The sequence below is a fragment of the Drosophila serrata genome, unplaced genomic scaffold (genome assembly GCF_035046125.1).
Source record: "Drosophila serrata isolate PLE 108 unplaced genomic scaffold, ASM3504612v1 contig_23, whole genome shotgun sequence".
NCBI classification, from domain to species: domain Eukaryota; kingdom Metazoa; phylum Arthropoda; class Insecta; order Diptera; family Drosophilidae; genus Drosophila; species Drosophila serrata.
This window is the reverse complement of record NW_028256921.1, coordinates 1,393,785-1,415,117: the sequence shown is the minus strand read 5'-3', so window position 1 is coordinate 1,415,117 and position 21,333 is coordinate 1,393,785. Positions and strand designations below refer to the sequence as shown.

At 38.0% G+C, this 21,333-nt stretch overlaps 4 protein-coding genes across 4 annotated transcripts; all 4 read right to left on the bottom strand.

Annotated features, from left to right (window-relative positions):
- Positions 1-239: 239 nt before the first annotated feature.
- LOC110182547 (uncharacterized) lies at positions 240-1,084 on the bottom strand. Its single transcript, XM_020950594.2, has 2 exons — positions 1,006-1,084; positions 240-937 (listed from the first exon to the last, which is right to left on the bottom strand). The coding sequence occupies exons 1-2, from the start codon at positions 1,082-1,084 to the stop codon at positions 240-242; spliced, it is 777 nt and encodes a 258-aa protein (XP_020806253.2).
- A 1,812-nt stretch (positions 1,085-2,896) lies between these two features.
- Positions 2,897-3,937, bottom strand: LOC110182546 (uncharacterized). The gene is made up of 2 exons (XM_020950593.2): positions 3,367-3,937; positions 2,897-3,231 (listed from the first exon to the last, which is right to left on the bottom strand). The coding sequence occupies exons 1-2, from the start codon at positions 3,935-3,937 to the stop codon at positions 2,897-2,899; spliced, it is 906 nt and encodes a 301-aa protein (XP_020806252.2).
- A 6,714-nt stretch (positions 3,938-10,651) lies between these two features.
- Positions 10,652-12,007, bottom strand: LOC110182526 (uncharacterized). The gene is made up of 3 exons (XM_086829148.1): positions 11,926-12,007; positions 11,712-11,809; positions 10,652-11,616 (listed from the first exon to the last, which is right to left on the bottom strand). The coding sequence occupies exons 1-3, from the start codon at positions 12,005-12,007 to the stop codon at positions 10,753-10,755; spliced, it is 1,044 nt and encodes a 347-aa protein (XP_086685274.1). The 3' UTR covers positions 10,652-10,752.
- A 2,013-nt stretch (positions 12,008-14,020) lies between these two features.
- Positions 14,021-14,827, bottom strand: LOC110182559 (uncharacterized). Its single transcript, XM_020950611.2, has one exon. The coding sequence runs from the start codon at positions 14,686-14,688 to the stop codon at positions 14,134-14,136; it is 555 nt and encodes a 184-aa protein (XP_020806270.2). The 5' UTR covers positions 14,689-14,827; the 3' UTR covers positions 14,021-14,133.
- Between the last annotated feature and the right edge of the window lie 6,506 nt (positions 14,828-21,333).

The window sequence follows — 21,333 nt, the reverse complement described above, 5'->3', positions numbered from 1 at the left end:
AATATATAGTAACTTTTAGTTATTAGTTGATATTGTTTACTTTTTATTAAAGTTTGTATTGGATATTTTAGCAAGTTTAGCAAGTCACACATTAAGACACTTCTTTTATAATATTTTTAAGGGAATATTCTCTAGCAGATATTCTTCAGAGATTCCATTTTACACTTTATAAAAAAAAGAAAAAAAAAAGAGATATATATTTTAATGTTTTTTTTTTTGACATTAATTATGGATAGCAATCAGTTGGCAATCTGAAAGCGTCTCCAGATCCGTTGAAGTCGCGAATCGCTGCCGGACTGACTTGTCTGCCTTTGGGGCCGATCGTTGTGATAGGGTTCGATGAAGTTCACCGTCGATGCCTCACTATTTCGCTGTTGATTATTAATCGAAGACGTTGAAGTCTTGCCACTTTTTGGAATCTTCTTCTGGTTTTTCATGTTTTTGTTCTTGTGATGCCTGTGAATGTGACGCCGAATGAGAGTCTTTCTCCCATGGTTTCTTTTGGCATTGCCAAGTTGCTGCAGGTTTTTGACCCTGAATCTCTTTTGTAATTTCGGTTTGTGGTTATCGGTTTCCTGAATTTCCAATGGCTCTGCCTCTGGCAAGTCCAGGCGATCCTCTAACCCTGAAAGGGCAGCCATGGCCAGCTCCTTGTCAGCTCCTTGTGGTTCCTTATTGTCTTCAGCAAAGGATCTGCCAGTGGTGTTGCTTGTGGGGCTGGTGGTAGTGGTTGTTGTGGTGCTTGTGGTTGGCGTTGGCGTTGTTGTTGTGGTGGTTGTACCCGAGGGATTCGTTATAATGATCACATTGTCACTAGGCTGTTGGAATAAGCCCCGCATCATCATGAATTTCTTCATCAAATCCCGACCACTGCCCACATCCTGCGAGGAGGGACTATCGGAGGCACTACGTCCTTGGATCTTGGGCAAGCGATAGCCTGGTTTTATAAATTTATTGGATGTAAAGCAAAATTATTGATTCTACTTCCAGGAGTACAAAACTCACCGCTTCTGCGGCACTCTCCTTTGACTATGAGAGCCAGAAAAATGACCAACAATAAGAGTAACTTTCTGGGGATATGCATGGTGCAGGGTTTCCTGGTTCTATGATCTAACTGATACCCAACACCATCGCTCTTATAGGTGCCGAGGGAAGTGCAATTAAAGATTTCACCTCATCTCGCCCAAAAGTGACACATCTTGCGTGATGCTGAGTGTTGGAAATCTCAGAACATGCAATCATTAGGCCTTCATTCTTGACAAGGAAAGTGCCCAGAGAAAGCTCTCTCTCTCTACCTCTCTCTGTTTGGCAGTAAATCAAATCTAATAAACCCGACAATAAGCTGGAACTCACATAAATCTGCAAAAGAAGACCCAGTGTATATATCTTACTGCATAAATAAATAAAACGAGTTCGTGTTCTGTATTTATTTTTATGCACATATTTATATTACACGTCCCTCTCTTTCCCCAAAGAAATGTATCTGTAGTGTCGAGTGCGTGAGGCAAAATAACTTTAACATAATTCACTTAAATCTTTTTGTTTTAATCTTGAAAAGTGTTTCTACCACAGAAACGCCGACGCTGGCACGCACACAGCACAACTGACAGGCCCGGGCCAGAGATACAGAGGTACAAAGATACAAAGATACGAGCCACCAGATACAAGATACACGGGGATACAAAGATGCGAGAAGAGCCGGAGTATATATCTACGTGGCTTGGCAGCTCTCAACTTTAACACCGCAATCATCCAGAGTGTTGTGTCAATATCTTGACGCTCCCTTTTTGCCTTTAACTTTGTACATTTGCCATTATTGTTCGTTATTATTTCTGGTCTAGCACTTGTGGTCAAGTGTGCGGGGGGGAAAGTGTGGAAAATTGTGGGAAAATGTGCCCTAAAGCTTGCAACCTATGTTATTCAATACGTAAACTATAATAATTGAAAATGAAAAATGTATTTACTTTATTAATAAGATGATTAAAAATACATTTAGTTTCTACATTTCTATGACGGTTTTTGTTACTGTTCCATAGAGAATATTTTAAGCCTTTAAATCTGTGGCAGAAAACCAATTAAGATTCAATAAACTTGTGTATTTATGCTGGGAAAATATTTAAACGTAGCCATAATTGCTGAAAACTATTTTAATGTATTATTTTACAAATGCAAAATGGCAAAAATCAATCAATCAATTCGTTCTACAAGACTCTTCATAATTCACCATTTCATTTTTTTTCTTGGCATTTGTTAAATTCCATTTACTTTGTCTTGGCTTCTAATCAATAATTTAAATTGCTTCTGTTTCCATGTATTTGTAGGAATTCCGTCCATCTTGAGTTATTATTTCGCTTGCATTTCTGATTAAATATCTCCAAGAGTCTATGGCCCTCAGACGAGAAGGTTTTTGCTGTTTGTTTGGCACAAAATTCAATTATAGAATTTTCTATTAACTTAAAAGCTTCTTATATTTATTTAATTTGTTATTGTGTCTCAGTTAGGTTTTTGCCAGTCGCATCTATCTGTTATTATTATTGACACAGACGCACACTGAGGGTTTTTAGCCTTGAGCTTTAGACGCAAGAATGTTGCCATCAATTAGACACAAACACACACGCACACATTCAGGAGGAGGGAAAATTTGGGGAAAATTCCTATACGATTTTCCCCTCCCTCAAAAAAAAAAAACATATATACTTTCGTCTGATTGAATTGTTTTCACAGCAAATTAAAATGAATAGAGTTCCAAGAGTTACTTTATTAAATTATAATCTCCTTTTAATTTAATTTAATTTTGTGCTTTCTTAAAGTTGATTTATTTTGTTAATTAAAAAAAAAAAAAAAAAGTGTCTTTCAGGCAGGTGTCGTTATCAGGTTTAAGAGCTTCCTTTATCTTTTACAGAAACTGCACTTGTCGCATTTTCTGGGTGATAGACTGCAAAGGCCTTCGTCGTCGTTGTTTCCTTCTTTGACTTAAAGAAACATATCCTGTCTCAGGAGAAGCCTCTCCCTCGTTGGTAGTTTCCTCTTCAGCCGCAGCCTCCTCGGTATCCCGTTCTCTATTGACTGCATTAAAGGGTGTTATATCGTCCTCCTCCATCAGATCATCCTTTTCCCTGACAGGAGTATTGACCAACTGTCGGAACATACGCAGATTTAGTGGCACATAACGCACTTCATTGCCAATGGTTATGGGCACCAGGGGCACACCGGCAAGACTTCCGCTAAGTCCTTCATTTAATCCACCAGTTGAGCCGCCATTTAATCCACCGACCAGTCCATTGTAGCCACCTCTTAGACCTCCCAAGCCACTCAGGCCTCCTCCCAAACCACCCAAGCCTCCCAAGCCACCCAATCCTCCCAGACCCGATCCTGCCAAGCCTCCGTAGAGTGAAGGCTGATTCCATCCGTATATTCCTGGATAGCCCAGGGGTAAATCCTCATCGCCGCGTCTCCGGAAATACTGCATGGGAACGGGTACAGGATAGGCTAGGGGTGTCCTTAGAGGATCGCCAGTTCGGACTCCAGTGGTTGCGCCTTCGTTGATGGCCTGATTGGTGACATTCACTGTTGAGTTGTTCGGGGGGAAAACAACTAATGTGATATACGGAAAACGATCCTTGTCCTTATCCTTATCTTTATCGCTATCCGACTTGTGATGGAAACCAAACTTTCTGGCCTGAACCTGGGTCTGTCCCAGTTCATTGGAAAAGCGAAGCAACTGCTCGAGGTCCTTTTGGGTTAGTTCCCCCGCTGGCTGTTCCACAACAAGATGTCTCGGTTCAGGATTCTCTTTGGGCTTTTCTTGTGGATTCTCAACTTCCGGGAAGTTGAAGGGAACACTTGGCACTAGAAGGAAGCTGCCTTGGCGGGGAGCTGAACTGCCCAGGTGGACACCGGCGAGCAGGACAAAAACTATGGTCTTCAGGTACTGCATTTCACTAAAGTCTGCAGATAAAACTGTGCTGGATTTGCTCAAACTTTTCGACTTTTATAGCTCCAATTCTAGAGGATGGGGACCTGGAGATAGGGACAGCCTAATGAGCTCCAATTTATCCCAAGCTTATCGCCAACGCTTATCACCGATTTTTGGTGAAAAAAAAAACTGGCGCTTTCATCGCGATTAAATCCATTAATCTCGCTTCGCCTTGGACTTGGTCTTGTTCTCGACTCGACTTGGCTCTTTTGGCTATTTCTTTTCCCACTCTCTGTGGGGTTTTTTAACTTGGCTTATTAGTTTCAAAGCCAATGGAGCTGATGTTAATTACAAGCTCACTGGATAAGGCAAATTAATGGGACTAATGGGAGAGTCTCTCTGATACAAGACACAGGTTAAGGTTTAATACAAATTTAATAAATATATATTGGAAATATTTATTGTAAATAAATAGGCTTTTTCCTTTCTTTCTCAATTTAACCCAAATTTATAATCTTTTTTGGAAGTAATAAATAAATATTTTGCAACACTTAACACTCTTTCGTTTAGTTTTGTGTGTGTGTTTGCTTTTGTTTTGGCCCAATGTGTCAAAGTCAACTTTGGTAAGAAGTTGGTTTTTTTATTATTTTGTTGCTATCGCTGTCGCTGGCACTTTTCCCTTTTGGTTTTCTTGACCAAACTATTGAAGCTTCTTGAAGTTCTTTTTTTTTTGGCAGCTTGAAGATACATATTCTTTTTAGCAACAAGGAAAATATATATATTTGAGAAAAGAACTCTGGAAAATAGCATTTGCTCCAATTGTAAGTTGATAATAAAGGAAAATATAAATTTAAAATAATTTAAAAAACAATTCCTTAAATACACTTAAGTCCGACTTTAACTTGTTTCTTTTAATCAATTTTTTGTTGCTTAAATTCAATAAAAAAACACAATATTTTCTAAAGGATGAGTGAGATGGAAGAGTTAATGGCATCGTCAAAAAATTTTGGCAAAGGTTTATTTAAATTTCAACTTGTTTCGAAAACGTTTAAAAAGTTTTACGCTACTAACTGACTGCTGATAACACAAAAGTCTCCCCTGGCAGACCAAACCAACCCGAATCCTGGGCAACTTCCCGGCAAAGAAGTCGTCCTTCCTTCACTTCCACCGAAAATAAAACTCTTTGCGACCCCTTTTTTCCTTAACCCGGAGGCCAAGTTAAAACAACTGACAAAAAGTTGTTGCCTCCAAAATGGAAACGAATCAAAAAGGGGGGGGGGGGGAAATTGGAAAATGGGAAAAGTGTGGGACTTAACAGTTTATGGAGAGTAACCCGTGGAGGGAGAGGCTGTGACAAAATTAGCACAAAATATATTTTATTTTTAAATTACCAAAGAAAACCCATTTCACATTAACAATTGATGAGTCTAGCTTGGGAAATCTTAAAAGAAAATTAATTACACATAAAAGAAGTCTTAATTGTTATATAAAAATAGATATAATATTTACTTCAGCCTACTTAAAATATATTTAATACATTTCTAGAGCTTCCAGCCACTTTCTGACTTCCTGTTGGAGTGTCAGAGGAAGAGCTGGTTACAAATTATAGCATTGATGCCATAATTTTACCCCTTTTTTCCCTCAATCCCAACTCTTTATTTTCACCCCACCCTTTACCCAGTTTTTCCTCCATTTTTCCCCAGTTTTTCCCTTTCTCCCCCCCTTTTTTTCCGGCTTGCCAATGAATCTGTCAGTTTTTCAAATATCCCCAATGCCATTGTGCAAAGTTTCGAGTGGCAGCCACTAATATTGACAGCGCACAAATGTAGAACAAGGGTGTTTGGTCCCACCCACCCCCAAGAGGGGGGCGGGGGTGGCTCCTCTGGGGGGGGAGGTGTCGGTGGTGGTGCTTCGGGTTACTTCAGGAGGGGAAACCCCTCTGGGGGGTGGCAAAAGCAGCACTGGAAACGTGCCTGAGCACGTCTTCTACTTAACTTTGTTAAACACAAATGCTTTGGGCAAAGAGTTGGGTCCTCTCCTTGACGCGCCAGGAATGAGTGTTGCGAGTGAATGAGTGGGTGTAATGGGTGTTTCTGGGTGGTTCTGGAAACCCTAAAGGGGGTGGGGTTGGGTAGACCTGCAGACCAGCAGACATAATCGCATAAAGATAAAACAGTTTAACAGTCGCAATGAACAAAAGCAAGCAATGCTTTTTTCGGTGGGGGGGCGACAGGCCATTCAATTGACCTCCCGCGGATTGCCAGTGGTGTGGACCTAGGGGGTTCAACAGGGATTAGAAGGCTTTTGGCACTGAGGGGGGGGGGGTCTGAGACCTGAGACTATGGAAACAAAGACAGCCAGCGGCGCTCGTCGCGAAAATCTGTCAATTATTTAAATCGCCTGGCAAAAATCTTGGCCAGGTTTTCCATTCAGCAGAGGGAAATATAAATATATATCTATATATCTGAAATTTGTATGTATTTATTTGGAAACGAGAAAATCTAAATGCACATTGAAAAATTATTTATACACCAATTTATAGCTTTATAATTTCAGTCAAAGGCTTGAAACACACGGAAGAAGTCATTTCCAACACTATGAATCATATATATTCATGATCAGCTTTAACAGACGAATTGATCTAGCCATGTCAGGAGGAAAACAAAATTTTTGCCATTTTTCTCAAAACAAGATAAGGGGTTACATCATTAAAATTGGGAAAAATCTAAAAAAAATATGATTTTTTTAAAAGTTTTATCGAGTATGCAGATTTATTAACCTTAAAAAAACTAACACAGGAGTGGTTTCCGAATTGAAATTAATCCATTTTTGACGAAGTTATCCAATATGTAAACATTGATTTTTCCAAAAAAATATATCATATACAATTTTTTAAGGGATTGCATCGTAACATTTTCAATAATGTAAAACACAGTGTTATTTTTACAAATATTATCTTTGCGGTATGCAGATTTATTAAGCTTAAAAAACTCAGGTCTGCTTTCTGAATTAAAATTAATTTACTTTTCACTTAGACATGCAATTTGTAAACTTTGGATGTCCAAAAAAAATATTTTAAAAAGTAAACTACTAATGATATAAAAATATAATATGTAAAAGATATAATTGTCATAAATAAGATTTACCCCTGTCATTGATTACTTCCTTCCTGTATAAACGTATAATCGGGGTGACTTCAATCAGGGTAATCGTCGTATCGAAGATCACTTCCTGTTTGTCCAGTTGCATTCCATTGGCCACGTCATTCTTTTAAGGTCGAAGGGTAATCACAATCACTATCACTACCGATGTTAACACTAGGTACCCCTAGGACAGACTGAGCTCGCGGCGATCGAAGTGCCTCTATTTATACTTCCCGATCGGAGATAACAGAGAGAGAGCGAGAGGGAAAGAGCTACCTCTACAGCTGCAACAGAGAGAGATAGAGCGTAAGCGCCGTCTCTAGAGCTGCAACAGAGGGAGGCAGGCATACCAATACATATTGTGAGTAAGAAAGAGAGCGAGAGTGAGGGAGGCAGAGGCTTATAGAGGCATACAGAAAGAGAGGGCGAGAGAAAGCTATTCACTGCCATTACAATGTTATAATATTACATGAACCGAAATTCCAAATTGCAATTCGATCATTAATTATACATATATTTATGTACAAAAAAAAAAACCAACAACAAAGTAATCCCTTTTTTTGATTACATATTAAATTTTTACATGGGACAGACAAGATGGATAGATCGACTTGGTGTTTGATGCTAGAAATTATTTTTTTTTTCAATTTGACAAATTTTTTAAGAGGTTTTATCATTAGAATTGTGAAAAAATTCATTAAAAAAATTATATTTTTAAAAATGTTTGTTCATTACACAGATTTGTTAACGTTTAAAAAACTAGCTTAGAGAAGAAATATTTCTTAATAATGTTGCTATGCTATGTAGCAACATCAATGTTGCTATGTAAATTTAGCTTGAAAAATGTTCCTACATAAAAAATGCTAGATAAATGTTCCTTTATAGATGTAGCTACATAAATCTTTCTATGCAAATGTTGCTATATAAATGTTGCTGTACTAATGCCGTTAGGAACATGTTTGGCAACACTTATTGAATTTATTTTTTAATTTTAATTTTATAAAATGCCTTATTTTATATATATATATGCCTTATTTCTTTTAGTGCATTTTAAACTAAGCCTGAGCACCTGAGCTACCGTAGAAACGGTCCGTGTCTGCTAGTAATTAACATGAAAATAAGCGCATTACGGTCATAAATGTGAGCGGATGCCAAGGGTTTCGGCATCGGGAATCGTGGAATCGAAAACGGAATCTGAGACGGCTATGGGGCATCATCGACCCGGGATGCTGGGCTGGCCATTGTGGACCCTCGGTTGACAGGCTGCCTGGGGGCCGAAGGTCGTTGCTGCCGGCCTCTAATTATGGAATCAAAATCGAAACTCATGGCTGCCGCGATGCAAAATGTGCGCAAATTAAAATAATAAATCCGCCAAATTAAACACGGAACTCGTTAAGGCGAAAGAATGGCGGCACGAGAGGGTGAGGGTGAGAATGGAGTAAGATAGCGACGGCAATAGGGATAAGGCAAGCCTTTATCCTTTTTGTGTCCTGCTGATGGCGGCTTCTTTTGACGTCGTCATTAGCAGCATTTACACGTCGCTCAAGGATAATAAGTAACCGGGCCAAGTGCGAAAATAAAGAAAGCGGAAGGAGCCGAAGCGGCGGCAGGAGAGCAAAGCGCCGGCGAAGACTGACACAAATTAAACTGAAATTAGTTGCAACTCACTTTCTCGTCCTCTTCGGTCCCGGAATGCCACTTTTCCCCCCTGGTTTTGTATCACCCAAAAAAATATAAAAAAATAGCAAGAGTGAAGCACGAAAAGCTCGTTGACTGGACTAATGAGAAGTGTCTGGCGGTGGGTGGTGATGGGTGGAGGTGTAGTTTAGAATAGAAATAGCGTTGGCAACCCTGGCAAACAGGTAACTGGCATTCCGAGTTGTCCCAGCTCTCGATCAATTTAAAATAAACAAAAGCATTCTTTGTGTAGCGAGCTGTATATATATTTTCCTTACTTTCAGCAAACTCTGAGTTTAATTTTTGTGCTTCTTAAAGCGTGATGGCAACTCTTTTCTGAGGGCGCCACACGCGCCTGATCAACGTTAATTGACCGAAAATTGTTTTGACGTTGACCACGATGACGACGTTGGCCTTAAATGCCTCCTGCCGTAGAGTCCTTCGGCGCCATTTATGACTTGGCCATTGTCCTCGGCCACCGCAAACGTTCAACCAACCAGCTGAAAGTCTCCCCCCTCGCCCCTGAAAAGCTACCCATCTGCGAGTGGCTTTGATGGCTGCCGTGGAATCCTGCGGCGGTTGTTGCTGGTATTGCTGCTGTTGCTGCTGTTGCTGTTGCTGGTACTACTGGTGTAGCAGTTACTGCAGTTGCAGCTGCGGTCCCTCGCTCAACTGCCACAGTCAGCGATAAAACCACAAAACAGCAACAGCCATAAGGAGGGGTACCGGTGAAGGGGGTGGTGACTCCAACCCCCCAACCCCCCAACCCCCCACAAAAGGTGGGGTGAAGACAGGGGCGTGCAAGAACAATGAGGTGATAAACTTGCAGGCTCAACGCATGACAACGATACCCACCAGCAGCAGCAGCAGCAGCAGCAACAACAGCGGCGACAACGTCACATTTTGATGGCTCCTTGGAGAGATGGCAACCCTCTGCTTGACGTCCACGCCTCCCTTAAGCACTGAGAGAAAAAACGGGGACAACCAGCAGGGATAATATGAAATAAATCAAATAAAAATGGAATGGAATCAAGTACAAAACTTGGTGTATGTTTTGTTTCTTGACTTCCTAGGACTTATTACTTCTTTATCACTACAATTTCTTACTAAGTTTACAAAAATTTGTAAGAAGAGAGCTTGATTGATTATTTCTTTCAGTGCAGGTAAGCAAGCTGGGAAGTGCAGTCATCCTTTCTTCGGTCGCTGCTGTGCATGCAAACAACAAAGGAAAATCAGTAACAGCAGATGGTTGGGGGCGATGTCATAGTCCTGTCCCGGCCCCCTTAGGACACCCCTACCCCTTTTTATACCCTATCCCCCCCCTCGAAACCCTTCTCGCCTTGTGTGCGAGATTTCTTTTTTTTTTGTACTGCTCTTTAACGTGTTTCAAAAGAAAGTTGGTTGACTTTTGAATGACTTTCTTGGCGCGCTTGGCTCGCTGTACTCTCTATGGCGGCCCCCCTTTTTGCCGCTCAGCATGTGCGCCCCTGTCCTCCCCCCTCTATATGTTGTTTTTTCGTTGTATTTGTTTGTTTTATGTGTTAAGTGCGCTGGGCCCAAGCGCGCAAATTTCTTCTTGTAACTGATGCTGACGTTGACATCGCAGCCCCAAGCGACCCCAAACCATACTGGCATGGCCGACCCCTTTTGCAAAATAAAATATATATATATCTATACAGAAATATATATATTTATATATATATATATATATATAAACAGTTGAGTCGAAAATCTAGTTACAATTAAAGTGACAAGCTGGCAACACAAAAAACAGCAAACAAATTGCATTTGGTTTGTTTTGGTTTGGGGAAAAGCCACAATTTTCTTTCACTTGAAACTTAGTTTAATTGTAGAAAAACTGTTGGAGAAAAAGGAAAATTATACTTATTGAAAGAAAATAAATAAAAAAAAAAGGTTTCTTTGTCTTTGTCTTGAGTGTTTTATTTGAATTTTTGAATAGTAAGATTTCCTAACCCTTGTCTGGGCAGCTGGTGTTCCTTAACCCTTTTGCGGCTTTTACTGGCGATTGCGATTCCTATTACGGTTGTTGTTGTTGTTGTTGAGACGGCGACGTCGCTGCTGCTGCTGCCTGCGACGCTGATTGTTGTTGTTGTTATTGCCATTGATGGGTCTCCTGTTGTTGTTGTTGATGCGACGACGCTGCTGCTGCTGACCACGTCGCAGATTGTTGTTGCCATTGCGATTGCGACGACGTCGCACATTGTTGTTGTTGTTGTTGTTGAAACCGTTGCGTCGTCGCTGTTGCAACTGTTGCTGTTGCCGGCGACGACGACGTTGCTGCATCTGCTGTCGCTGCTGCTGGGGACGACGACGACGACGACGATTGTTATTCTGCTGCTGACGAGGATGATTCACCTGTGGCCTTGATTCCGCTTCATCCAGCTGCGAATCCTCCTCCTCCTGCTGCGGCGTCATCTGCGACTGCTGCTCGGAGGCAGCCGGCTGCTGCTCCTCGCCCTGTCCCGCCTCGGTGGTGTCCTCCGCTGGAGCGGCCACTGATTGATCCTCCTTGATCTGTTTGATCTCACCAACACGCACACTGGTCACCTGATCGCAGGGTACATCGCTATAGATGACCACATTGCCGTAGTTGCACACGATTTCGTCCGCATCCCGCTTCTCCTCCACAGCCTGGCGACCCTCAATGGAGCCAATGGAGCCGCGTCTATCCTCAATCTCATAGATGTTGCCAGTCTTGGTGATGAATCCAGTGACCTGGAGGGGCTTAGTTCCAGCAGCGGGTGCAGCGGGAGCAGCGGGAGCAGCGGGAGCAGCGGGAGCTTCCATTGCAATGGTCTCCTTGGGCTTGGCCATTTTGGTTTTCATTTTCATTTCCGTTTCCGGCTTCATTTCGGGCAGCTAACAAATGGCAGCAATTTAATTATTTATCCCATTTTTACTCATAAATTTCTTTAATTTATATATTATTTTGTTTGTGTTGTATCAAGACCCACCTTCTTTTGCTTCATTGGCGGCGCATTCACAATCATTGGCTTCTCATCCAAATGCGGTGGTGCCACAGTGGAGCTTGTCTTGGGAGCCACCGTTTGACCTTTGACACGAACACATATTTACAAGAAAAAAAGAGAAAACAGACAGACACACATAGACACCGAAATTCTCGTTAATATTATTGTGAAAAACTGGAAGGGTGGCAAAAAAATTTACCGCTCACCAGCGTGAGGTCACTGGAAAGGGCCATGGCCCAGACCAGGACCAGGATCATCCCGAATCCCTTGCCGCAAATCATCATCAACTTGTTAGAACGTCTCTACTCGATCGACTGAATCGATTTTGGGCCGATATCCCAAGCTTATATTAACTTTCTGGCCGCCATTCCCTAACGGCATTTCACCAAGAATTACCTTTTTATTTCGTTTTTTTAGATATATTCATTCCATTTTTTTTCTTTGCATAATTAAGTCTGCGGGTTCAAAGCGTGTCAGCTGAAGAATGGCCAAGGGGCGACCCATTTTACAAAAGAGAATACGCAGAGAGAAATAAGACATAGTTTACTAATATATTTCTTTATAAATAAGAGAAGGAATTTATAAATATCCAAACTCATTAAATATTTAATAACCTTTTTAGCGAATATTTATATACTCAAATAGATCTTTAATTGAGTTTTTTCTTTAATATTTTTACACTCAAATAGTAGCATTTTCCTAATTTATTTCCTTAATTTTCCCCCAGTGTAATTGTGCACCCAATCCCCTCATCAACAAGCAAAGTTCAATGGCTCAAACTAATTAGCATTCATATTTCTTCTTCGGTTTTCGTCGCTGTCCACAGATTCTCGTCATTTTGCGCTTGATTTTCTCATATGCTTTGATTATGCAAATTGCTTTCTTGGCCAGCTCACATTTTCGAATTTGACCTTAAGCCAACTAGCAACTAGCCGAATGCCGAAATGGCTAAAATATGTAGAAAACAATAGATAAAGTTGGCTTCTAGTTGAAGAAGTTTGTATGCTCTAGCAATTGAAACATAATTAAAAATAAAAAACCTTTCAAGAGAACTATATAATTATTGTTATGACAACTACACCCTTTGTTAGGGCATAAATAAGACTTGATAAATGTGCTAATTCAAAGATACACACTGTTCCAATTAAATATTAATTTAACGCTCGTGTTTACAGTATTTTCTAGCTATCGAAATTGCCCTTGTAAAAAATATGTAGCTGTAACCTTATAAAACTTGTCGTGGCCCATAAACCAGTTTTAGATTTCTTCTATTTCTATTTATTTGTTGGTTTTCTATTTCTGGTTGCGGAAATATCAAAAAAAGTGTACAAAGAATAAGAATAAATCATTTAACAACAATAACAATGTACAAATGTATATGTAAACATCTTGTTAAGGGGGAAAATAAATAAGAAATTAAGTTCCAATCAAATTGTAGTTAATAAAAATTATATGTTTGGTTTATAATTAATAAAGTAAATAACTTTCACCCACTTAAATTATGATTCATATATTGGTTATTGATTTGATTATAGTCTGCAAATAATTCACAGATCGATAATCAGTGAACCAAATTCAATTCTTTAAATGCTATTATTTGCACTTTCTAAAACTTGTAGCTTAATGCGTAACAAGCTAAATAAAACTAGAGAAAAAAGAAGTGATATATGAAGAAGTATTTATATAATTGTATGGGGGTTTTGTAAACTGATACAAAGAATTATTATTAATTAATTAATTAATAAAATGTCTATTAAATCTAGTAAATAAATAAAAGTGTAATAAAATCAAATAGATAGATTTATGAGGAGGTGTTTATGTAACTTCCAGGGGCTTTTTTCTATATTGATTGAAAGAATTCCCAGACTGTCTATAAAAACCTACTAAAGGCCTATTATAATATTTTAATAATATTATTTAATTATTCTATCAAACCTACTGGCTTTATACCTAAACCCATTTTGCAATTTTGTATATAAAATGTATTGGCAAGAATATATATAAAACATATGATTAAAATCGAATTGGTAACGAGTCCTCTTTTGATTTTAACAAAATACGTTTTGTTAGGTATTTATAAATTCTTGAGTAGCTCTAAAATAATATTTATCTTACACTTGTTTAGTAGTTTCTATAATTATTATAGAAAGCACTAAATAATGAGCAAATGTCAGCTTTTAGTTCCCTTTTAAAATATTTCAAGGGAACTGGCTTAAAGTTCAAAATTGATTGTTTTACTTTTAAGCTGACTTTGGCATTTTAATTAATATTATTAATTTAATAAAAATTCACTATTTTTGAAGTATTTAAAATCATAACTGTTTATTTGCTTTACTTTCCATAGTAACAAAAAAAAAAAAAACATAAAAATAATATTTCATGATGTTTAAAGTGGTCTTTTTTCTATTTAGTTCTTCTGCTTTTGGTTGTAATTTCTCAAGGCTTCAGCCAGATCGGATAAAGCCGACTTCTGGGCCTTCTCCTCCTTCCGTTCCTGCTGTTTCTTGAGTTGTTTGCAGAGTTTCTTCAGCTGCTTGCGTTCTTTCTTTGCAGATTTCTTCTCACCACTGTCTTCCTCGGAAGAGGAGGAACCACCGCGCTTCTTCCGGCGGCTCAACTCGGCGCATTGCTGCAGGAGCCTGGCGGCTTCATCATCGGGTTTGGGAGTGGTTGTGGTGGTGGTTGAGCTGGAAGTGGTGCTAGGAGTGGTGCTAGGAGTGGTGCTAGGAGTCGAACTGGGTGTCGTAGTGCTGGTGGTACTGGTGGTGGTAGACTCCTCTTTGGGCTTCTCAGTGGTGGTGCTGCTGCTGCTGCTGGAATTCTCCTCTGGTTTAGGGGTAGTTGTAGTGGTCGTAGAAGTAGTACTGGTACTGGAGCTACTAGACTCCTCCTGTGGCCTGGCCAGAACCGAGGAGCAGCTGGCCACCAATAAAAGTCCCATTATCAAAAGTATTGTCCGCATTTTCGTCTGATTTGATTTCACTCTATTCGAAAACTAAATGGAGATCATCGTTGGACATTTGTTTATATAGACACGGCACTTAGCGACTACGACAAAGACCCCCTAAAGACCGCACCTCACCCTCATCCGAGAATCGAACACGACTGGTTTTTGGGTTTGTTGCTAGAAAAACGTCTATAAATTGTCATTATACATTGAAATACCATGAACACTGTTTATTTTTTTTTTTAGTTTTCGGGGATTTTTCTTGATAACCTACAGTCAAAGTGATAGAGTCCATGGGTTGGCGTAAAAGTTTATAAAATTCGAAATATATATAAATTGATTTTGTGACTTCTACATTATTAACTAACCTTTTGCTTTAATTTCTTTTTTTTTTCAGTACTATTTATTTATTTATTCATAATATTCTCTTTGCAGAGACACTTTTCAGTGATTTTTTTTAAAGAAATATATGTATAAGTAAATACCAAGAAAATATTCAACAATTTATACCAGTGTATTGTATTTCTGCACTAACTTATCGCGTTGTTTGTGATTGTCATTAGCGGTTTCTTATTCTGAGATATGCCTGATTTTATAAACAAATTATTCGCGCCCCATAAAGCGATTTCGTGCCAGATTATATATATATATAAAGATGGAGTATTTTATATATTTATAAAGTTTAGTTCAAGCTTAAATTTAAATGTAAGAAAAAAACTTAACCTTGAGCTTAAGTAAAATTATGTAATATAGTCTCTCTGAATACCATTGAAGGGTATTATAATTTTATTCAGAAGCTTGTTATTCGATAAAGGAGTCATTTCCAACCCTATAAATCATATATATTCTTGATCAGCATCAAATAGCAAACCTGTCTGGCTATGTCGAAAAGAAAAAAACTAATTTTAAAATTTTTTCAAAATTTTACAAGGGGTTACTTCATTAAAATTTGTCAAAAATTTGGAAAATTGTTTAATTTTTTTACATCTTAAATAAAGTTTGCAGATTTATTAGCCTGTTAAAAACTAGCATAAAACTGCTTTTCGAATTGATATTAAAGCATTTTTGGCTTAGTTATGAGTTTTTTAAATTTAAAAAAATAACTATAAATAAAGATTCGATAAATTTGAATTTTTTAAGCTGTTCTGTGGTCGATTTCCGATTTGGTCCCTGAATTCCCAAACTATTGTTTAAGTTTTGACACTCCAATAACACATACAATAAGAAATAATTTAAAACTGAAATAAAAAAACTTACTTCCAGCTTAAATCTAAACTTGCAAAAGGTTTTTTTTTATATTTCGAGAGAGAAAGATAATGTAATATTAAAGATTTTTAAATAACGCTATCAATATATTATAAACTAAATTATCGTTAATCTATTTTAATGATGATAAATACAAATTCCCACATAAACCATACTGAAATGTGTAACCTTAGATTATAGTTTGCTGATAATCTTAGCCTTTGAAATTTCATCCGATTTCCCTTTTGTTTATATTGTGGGTTTTTGTATTTTTTGTTTTTATTTATTTTTATTTTTATAATTTTTTTTGTGGCATTGCAGGCTTTGCGGCTCGCTCATAATGCCGCTAATTGTTTATCAATTACACTTGTTAATTGTTTAATGCGACTGCAAAGTGACGGAATTGAGGAATATCATACAAATTGCGACATTTATCCGCACACCTGATGCCCCTTATTTTTCTTGTTTTTTGTTGCCATCCGCTCGTTTTGTTGTTGTTTTTGTTGTTGTTTTTGTTGCTGTTTTTGTTGTTGTTTTTGTTGCTGTCTGTTTGCAATTTGTACAAGTAATTGAATAAAAAGCGCGCAACAAAAAAGCAAGTAATTAAAAAACGACGCACCGCGACAAAAACAAAAATAAAAATAAAAAGCACGACAAAGTGAAGGAGCAAAGAACGCACAGATGGGGTGGTGTGTGTGTGTGTGTGGGGTGGTGTGTGTGGGGGGTGTGTGTGTGTAAGGATGGAATGGCTTTGGGGATTTCAGGTCGTACAAGAACCACCGCGTAATCCATATGCAGCAATTTAAATGCAACAGAGAGAATATGTTAATTGCGTGTGAAACCGCTGCGCGGAGTCTCATCGCCACTTGCGATATTTGCCTTTATTTATTACTATTATAACTATAATTTATTTGCATGCTTGTTTATTTTATACAGCTCCTTATGGATGCTGATTTTTTTTTTTACCTTTTTGGGTTATTTGTTTTTAATTAGTTGTGTCACAGATGCTCCCGATAAGTTCGAGTATCTTTCTCAGAAATGTATTTAATTATATCAAGACTTGATACAATTTGCACTCTATTCATTATCCCTTACTAATTTTATTATAAAATGAACTTCTTGAAAATATGTCATCTTTGTCATATTGGTTAAAGTTCGTGGATCAAATTCCTTTAACCGAAAATTCCAGGAACTTTAGGGAAGGCAACTTCTATAACCATTGAAGCACATGAAGCACACACAATTACCAAGTCAAACTTTTGTCAGTCATCCTGGATATCATACCGGGAACTTCTTCTCAACCTTCTCGAATATCTTTCAACTTGTTGAAAGCTTCTTCATTCCCAGCTCCCATTATAATTCAGAGACAAAGTTCGCTCATACACAAAGCCTTGAGGAACTATTGAATCTCCTGGTTTGCTTGCAGTTCAACAATTTTGCAGATGGCCAAGAATTACCATCATAAACGGCCACAGTAATGAGCAGAAGGTGGAATTCAAGTGGATTTTACCCCATCCTAAACTTCAGATAAAATAAAACCTATTTCACCTTTTGGCTTTATGCAAATTTTCAGCTGACAAGTGCGTTTTTTCATAGTGCTGCAAATATATATTCTGTTACGCCATTTTGTGGCCAACCCTGCGTATACGTAATAAAAATATCACGCATGCGACCCGTTGAACCGCTCCTGGGCTCTGCAAAACGCTGAATGAACAAACGACGCGTCAATGGCCGAAACAAAAAGTTAGGTCATGGACTAAAGCCCGAGTCCTGAGAGCGATCTAAAGTTGGAACTAAATTAGAACGATGTCACGAAGGCGAACACGAGCGGAAAACACGAAGAAATACCGGGGGCAAGCGCAGGCGCTGGCAGCAAGCGTCGGCAGAGGCAGCGACGCTGGCAGTGAAGGACTTAACAGAGCTTTAACAGAGTGGGAACAGTTTTTCACTTTTAGTATTTCCTAGCGACGCAAAGAAAATTCTTTGCAAAGTCAGCAAATGGTTTTGGTTTTTGAGAGCTCATTCTTGCTTTAGGTTTTGTTTTTCCTTTGTTTTTTTTGGGATTTAGATCAGTAAAAAATTATGAAAATTATGATTTTTAATTGATTTACTTTTAAAATCTGTAATTTAAATATTTAAAATTTTTAAATCCATATATTTGCTGTTTATTTTTAAGCCTAAAAGCAAAAATATTTTGAATGTTATTTTTCATTATTTTTTTTACCGAAACTAATGTCAAATAAAGTTAATTAATTTAGTTAAATAAGATTTAAAGATGAATTTGAGAGTTTACTATTTTAAAAATCTAGGCTTTAGTATTGCTGTTAATATTTATATAAAATTGTTTTTGCTTTTAAGGCATTTTTATATTTCATGTATTAATGTTTACTTTTAAGGAATTTATACGTATTTCATATATTACTATTTTCTTATAGGGAAGATATATTTATATTTCATATATTAATTTTTACTTTTATGGAATATATATATTTTTATACCCTTGCAGGGTATTATAATTTCAGTCAGAAGTTTGCAACGCAGTGAAGGAGGCACCTCCGACTATATAAAGTATATATATTCTTGATCAGGATCAACAGCCGAGTCGATCTAGCCATGTCCGTCTGTCCGTCTGTCCGTCTGTCCTTCTGTCCGTCTGTCCGTCTGTCCGTTTCTACGCAAACTAGTCTCTCAGTTTTGTAGCTATCTTAATGAAACTTTGTAGTTAGCCTTCTATATACTCTCACTCGTATATATGTCGGAACGGGCCGGATCGGACGACTATATCATATAGCTGCCATAGGAATGATCGGAAAATTTTTACAAAAAAATGTTTAACTTTTTCAGTTTTCAATAGAATTGGATCAAATTTGAGATATAGCCATTCTACTATACTCTACAATTTTGTATAAAATTTTATGAAAATCGGACTACTATATCATATAGCTCCCATAGGAACGATCGAGAAATTAATACAATTAAATTTATAACCTTTTCAGTTTTCAACTGATTTTGATCAAATTTTAGGTATAGCCATTTTATATAAGTCTTTAATTTTGTGTCAAATTTCATAAAAATCGGACGACTGTATCATATAGGTGCCATACAAGCGATCGTTTGATGTAGAGGAAAAATGCAAATCTGCGAATGTAAAACTGCAAATATAATATGTAAAGGTGAATGAAATGAAAGCAGGTATTACTTCATTTTTTTTTACACAAATAAATATAATTTATATTGTTGAGATTCCAAGTCATAGAAGTTCTATCTGCAAGGGTATATAAACTTCGGCGTGCCGAAGTTAGCTTCCTTTCTTGTTAATATTACTATTTACTTTTAAGGAACATAAATGTAAATATATTTTGCATATATTCCTATTTACTTTAAGGGAATATTTATATATATTATATTACTATTTACTCTCACGAAATTTATATTTTTAATATATTTTTATTTACTTTTAAGAAATATTTGAATATATTTTTCATATTTTACTATCTATGTTTAAGGAATAAATATATATTTCATAAATTAAACTATTTCATTCAACACTTTGATATTAAATAAATTTTTTAAGGTACATTCTTATGTTACTGAATAGCATATATATATTTTTTATGTACACTATAATATTTTGAAAAAAAGAAAACTGAACATTTTGGAGTGGCACCGTGCATCCTCCTCCCCCTCCCTCCCTCCCCTCCGTAGCCCCTCAGAGAAATGCCAAATGCATTTCAATTGCTTCCAATCCTCGTTGCACTTCATTAAACTCAATGTCGAAATTCGACAGGCCACGGAAAGGGTGCTTGGGTGGTGCTGCTGTTCAGCTGCAGGTGCAGGTGCAAGAGCAGGTGTGTGTGGGTGTGAGAGTGGGTGGAGTGTATGCCACGTGACCTTCACACAGCCACATGGACGCACGTGGGGTAGGGGAGGGAGGCAGGTCATCACGTAGTCCTGAAATAAAGGCACAGGAAATACACATGGCGAGTAAAAGAATTGACAGCCCAACGGGGAGTACACTAAAGAACAGTCTGTAATTTTGCTTTATATTCTACAGATTTTTGTAGTTGTGATTTATTTTTGGTAACGTAAAGTATATTATATATTTTAAGATAAATTCAGAAATATATGTGGGTAGAATAAGGGATTTCTTTTGTCCATTCTAATCAGCGCCATCCCCACAATAATTAGATTAGATAATGTTATTTCATTTGGCACCTCTTTATTTTCACACGTTTCGCCAGAGTTCCCTGGGTTATTCTCACCTGTCCTTAGCCAGTGTCCATTGGTTTGTCACTTAGACACTGGCAGGATTGGCAGCAGGAGAAGGAGTAGATTGTGGAGCATTTTCCGGGCCAGCGCCTCTGCTTGCACTGCACTGGCACCTGGCATTTTCCTGGCCTTTCCTGTTCCGTTCTTTTGCTGCATACTCTTAGGCATTTGACAAAACTCTGATAAACGGAGAGGGAGAGATAGAGACAGAGAGAGAGAGAGAGAGAGGCCGCAATCCCAGCCACTTAGGCCAGAGGCACCAAGCGATGGAAATGGCAAAAGGAAAGGCCAGGGAGATAGGTCTAGGAAGGCCGTTTCTCAGTTTGAAAAGTAATCGAATGCTATAATTTCCATTAAACTGATTTCCCACGAGCAGTGGGAGTGCAAGTCAAGCTGGCAAATGTTGCAATAGTGATGACCGTCTTCTCGGAAAGGGAAAGGGGTTACCCAACAAGGGGAACACAGAGCAAAGATCAAGTAAAAGCCGACAGTTAATGGCCACATGCATAAAAACTTACAGCAAATGGAGACCCCCAAAGAGTGGGGGAGACACAGACCAAAGGAGCAGGAGAAAATAGTGGAAAATTCATGAGGAAGGCTTCAATTCGGGGAAGGCAGCCTCCATTCATCTACCACATGCCAAGCCTCGCAGGACCTCCAGCCAAATGTCAAGGAATGAAATATAAATTGAATTAACTTGCCAAGATCCATTTCTGTCGTTCAATACCCAAAATAGTGCATATTGGTAAGGGGTTCCAATGTATAGAAACTTTGCTGTAAATACTTCGTACTTTTCCAGGTTCTATTGTTTATGCTCGCCTCATAAATGTGGCATTATGGAATCGGATACACCTAGTTTGTAAACAATATAAAAAAAATGCCTATAAATGTGTATCTTCCCACTGCAATTGTAAACCAGAAATACCAATGGATAGCTAGGCACTGAGAGAAATGAGGAACGAAGTAATAATAGTTACAAGCTAACTCTTTTACCTTATATAGATAATTATTTAGAATTTATTTCAAGGGATATTAAGTATAGAAATATTTTGATTTCTAATCATTTTATTTAAATCTAAAGTTCAAGCTGAGTTTGTTGTTTTCCTACAAAATAAAGAAACTATTTATTTACCTTTAACCATATCT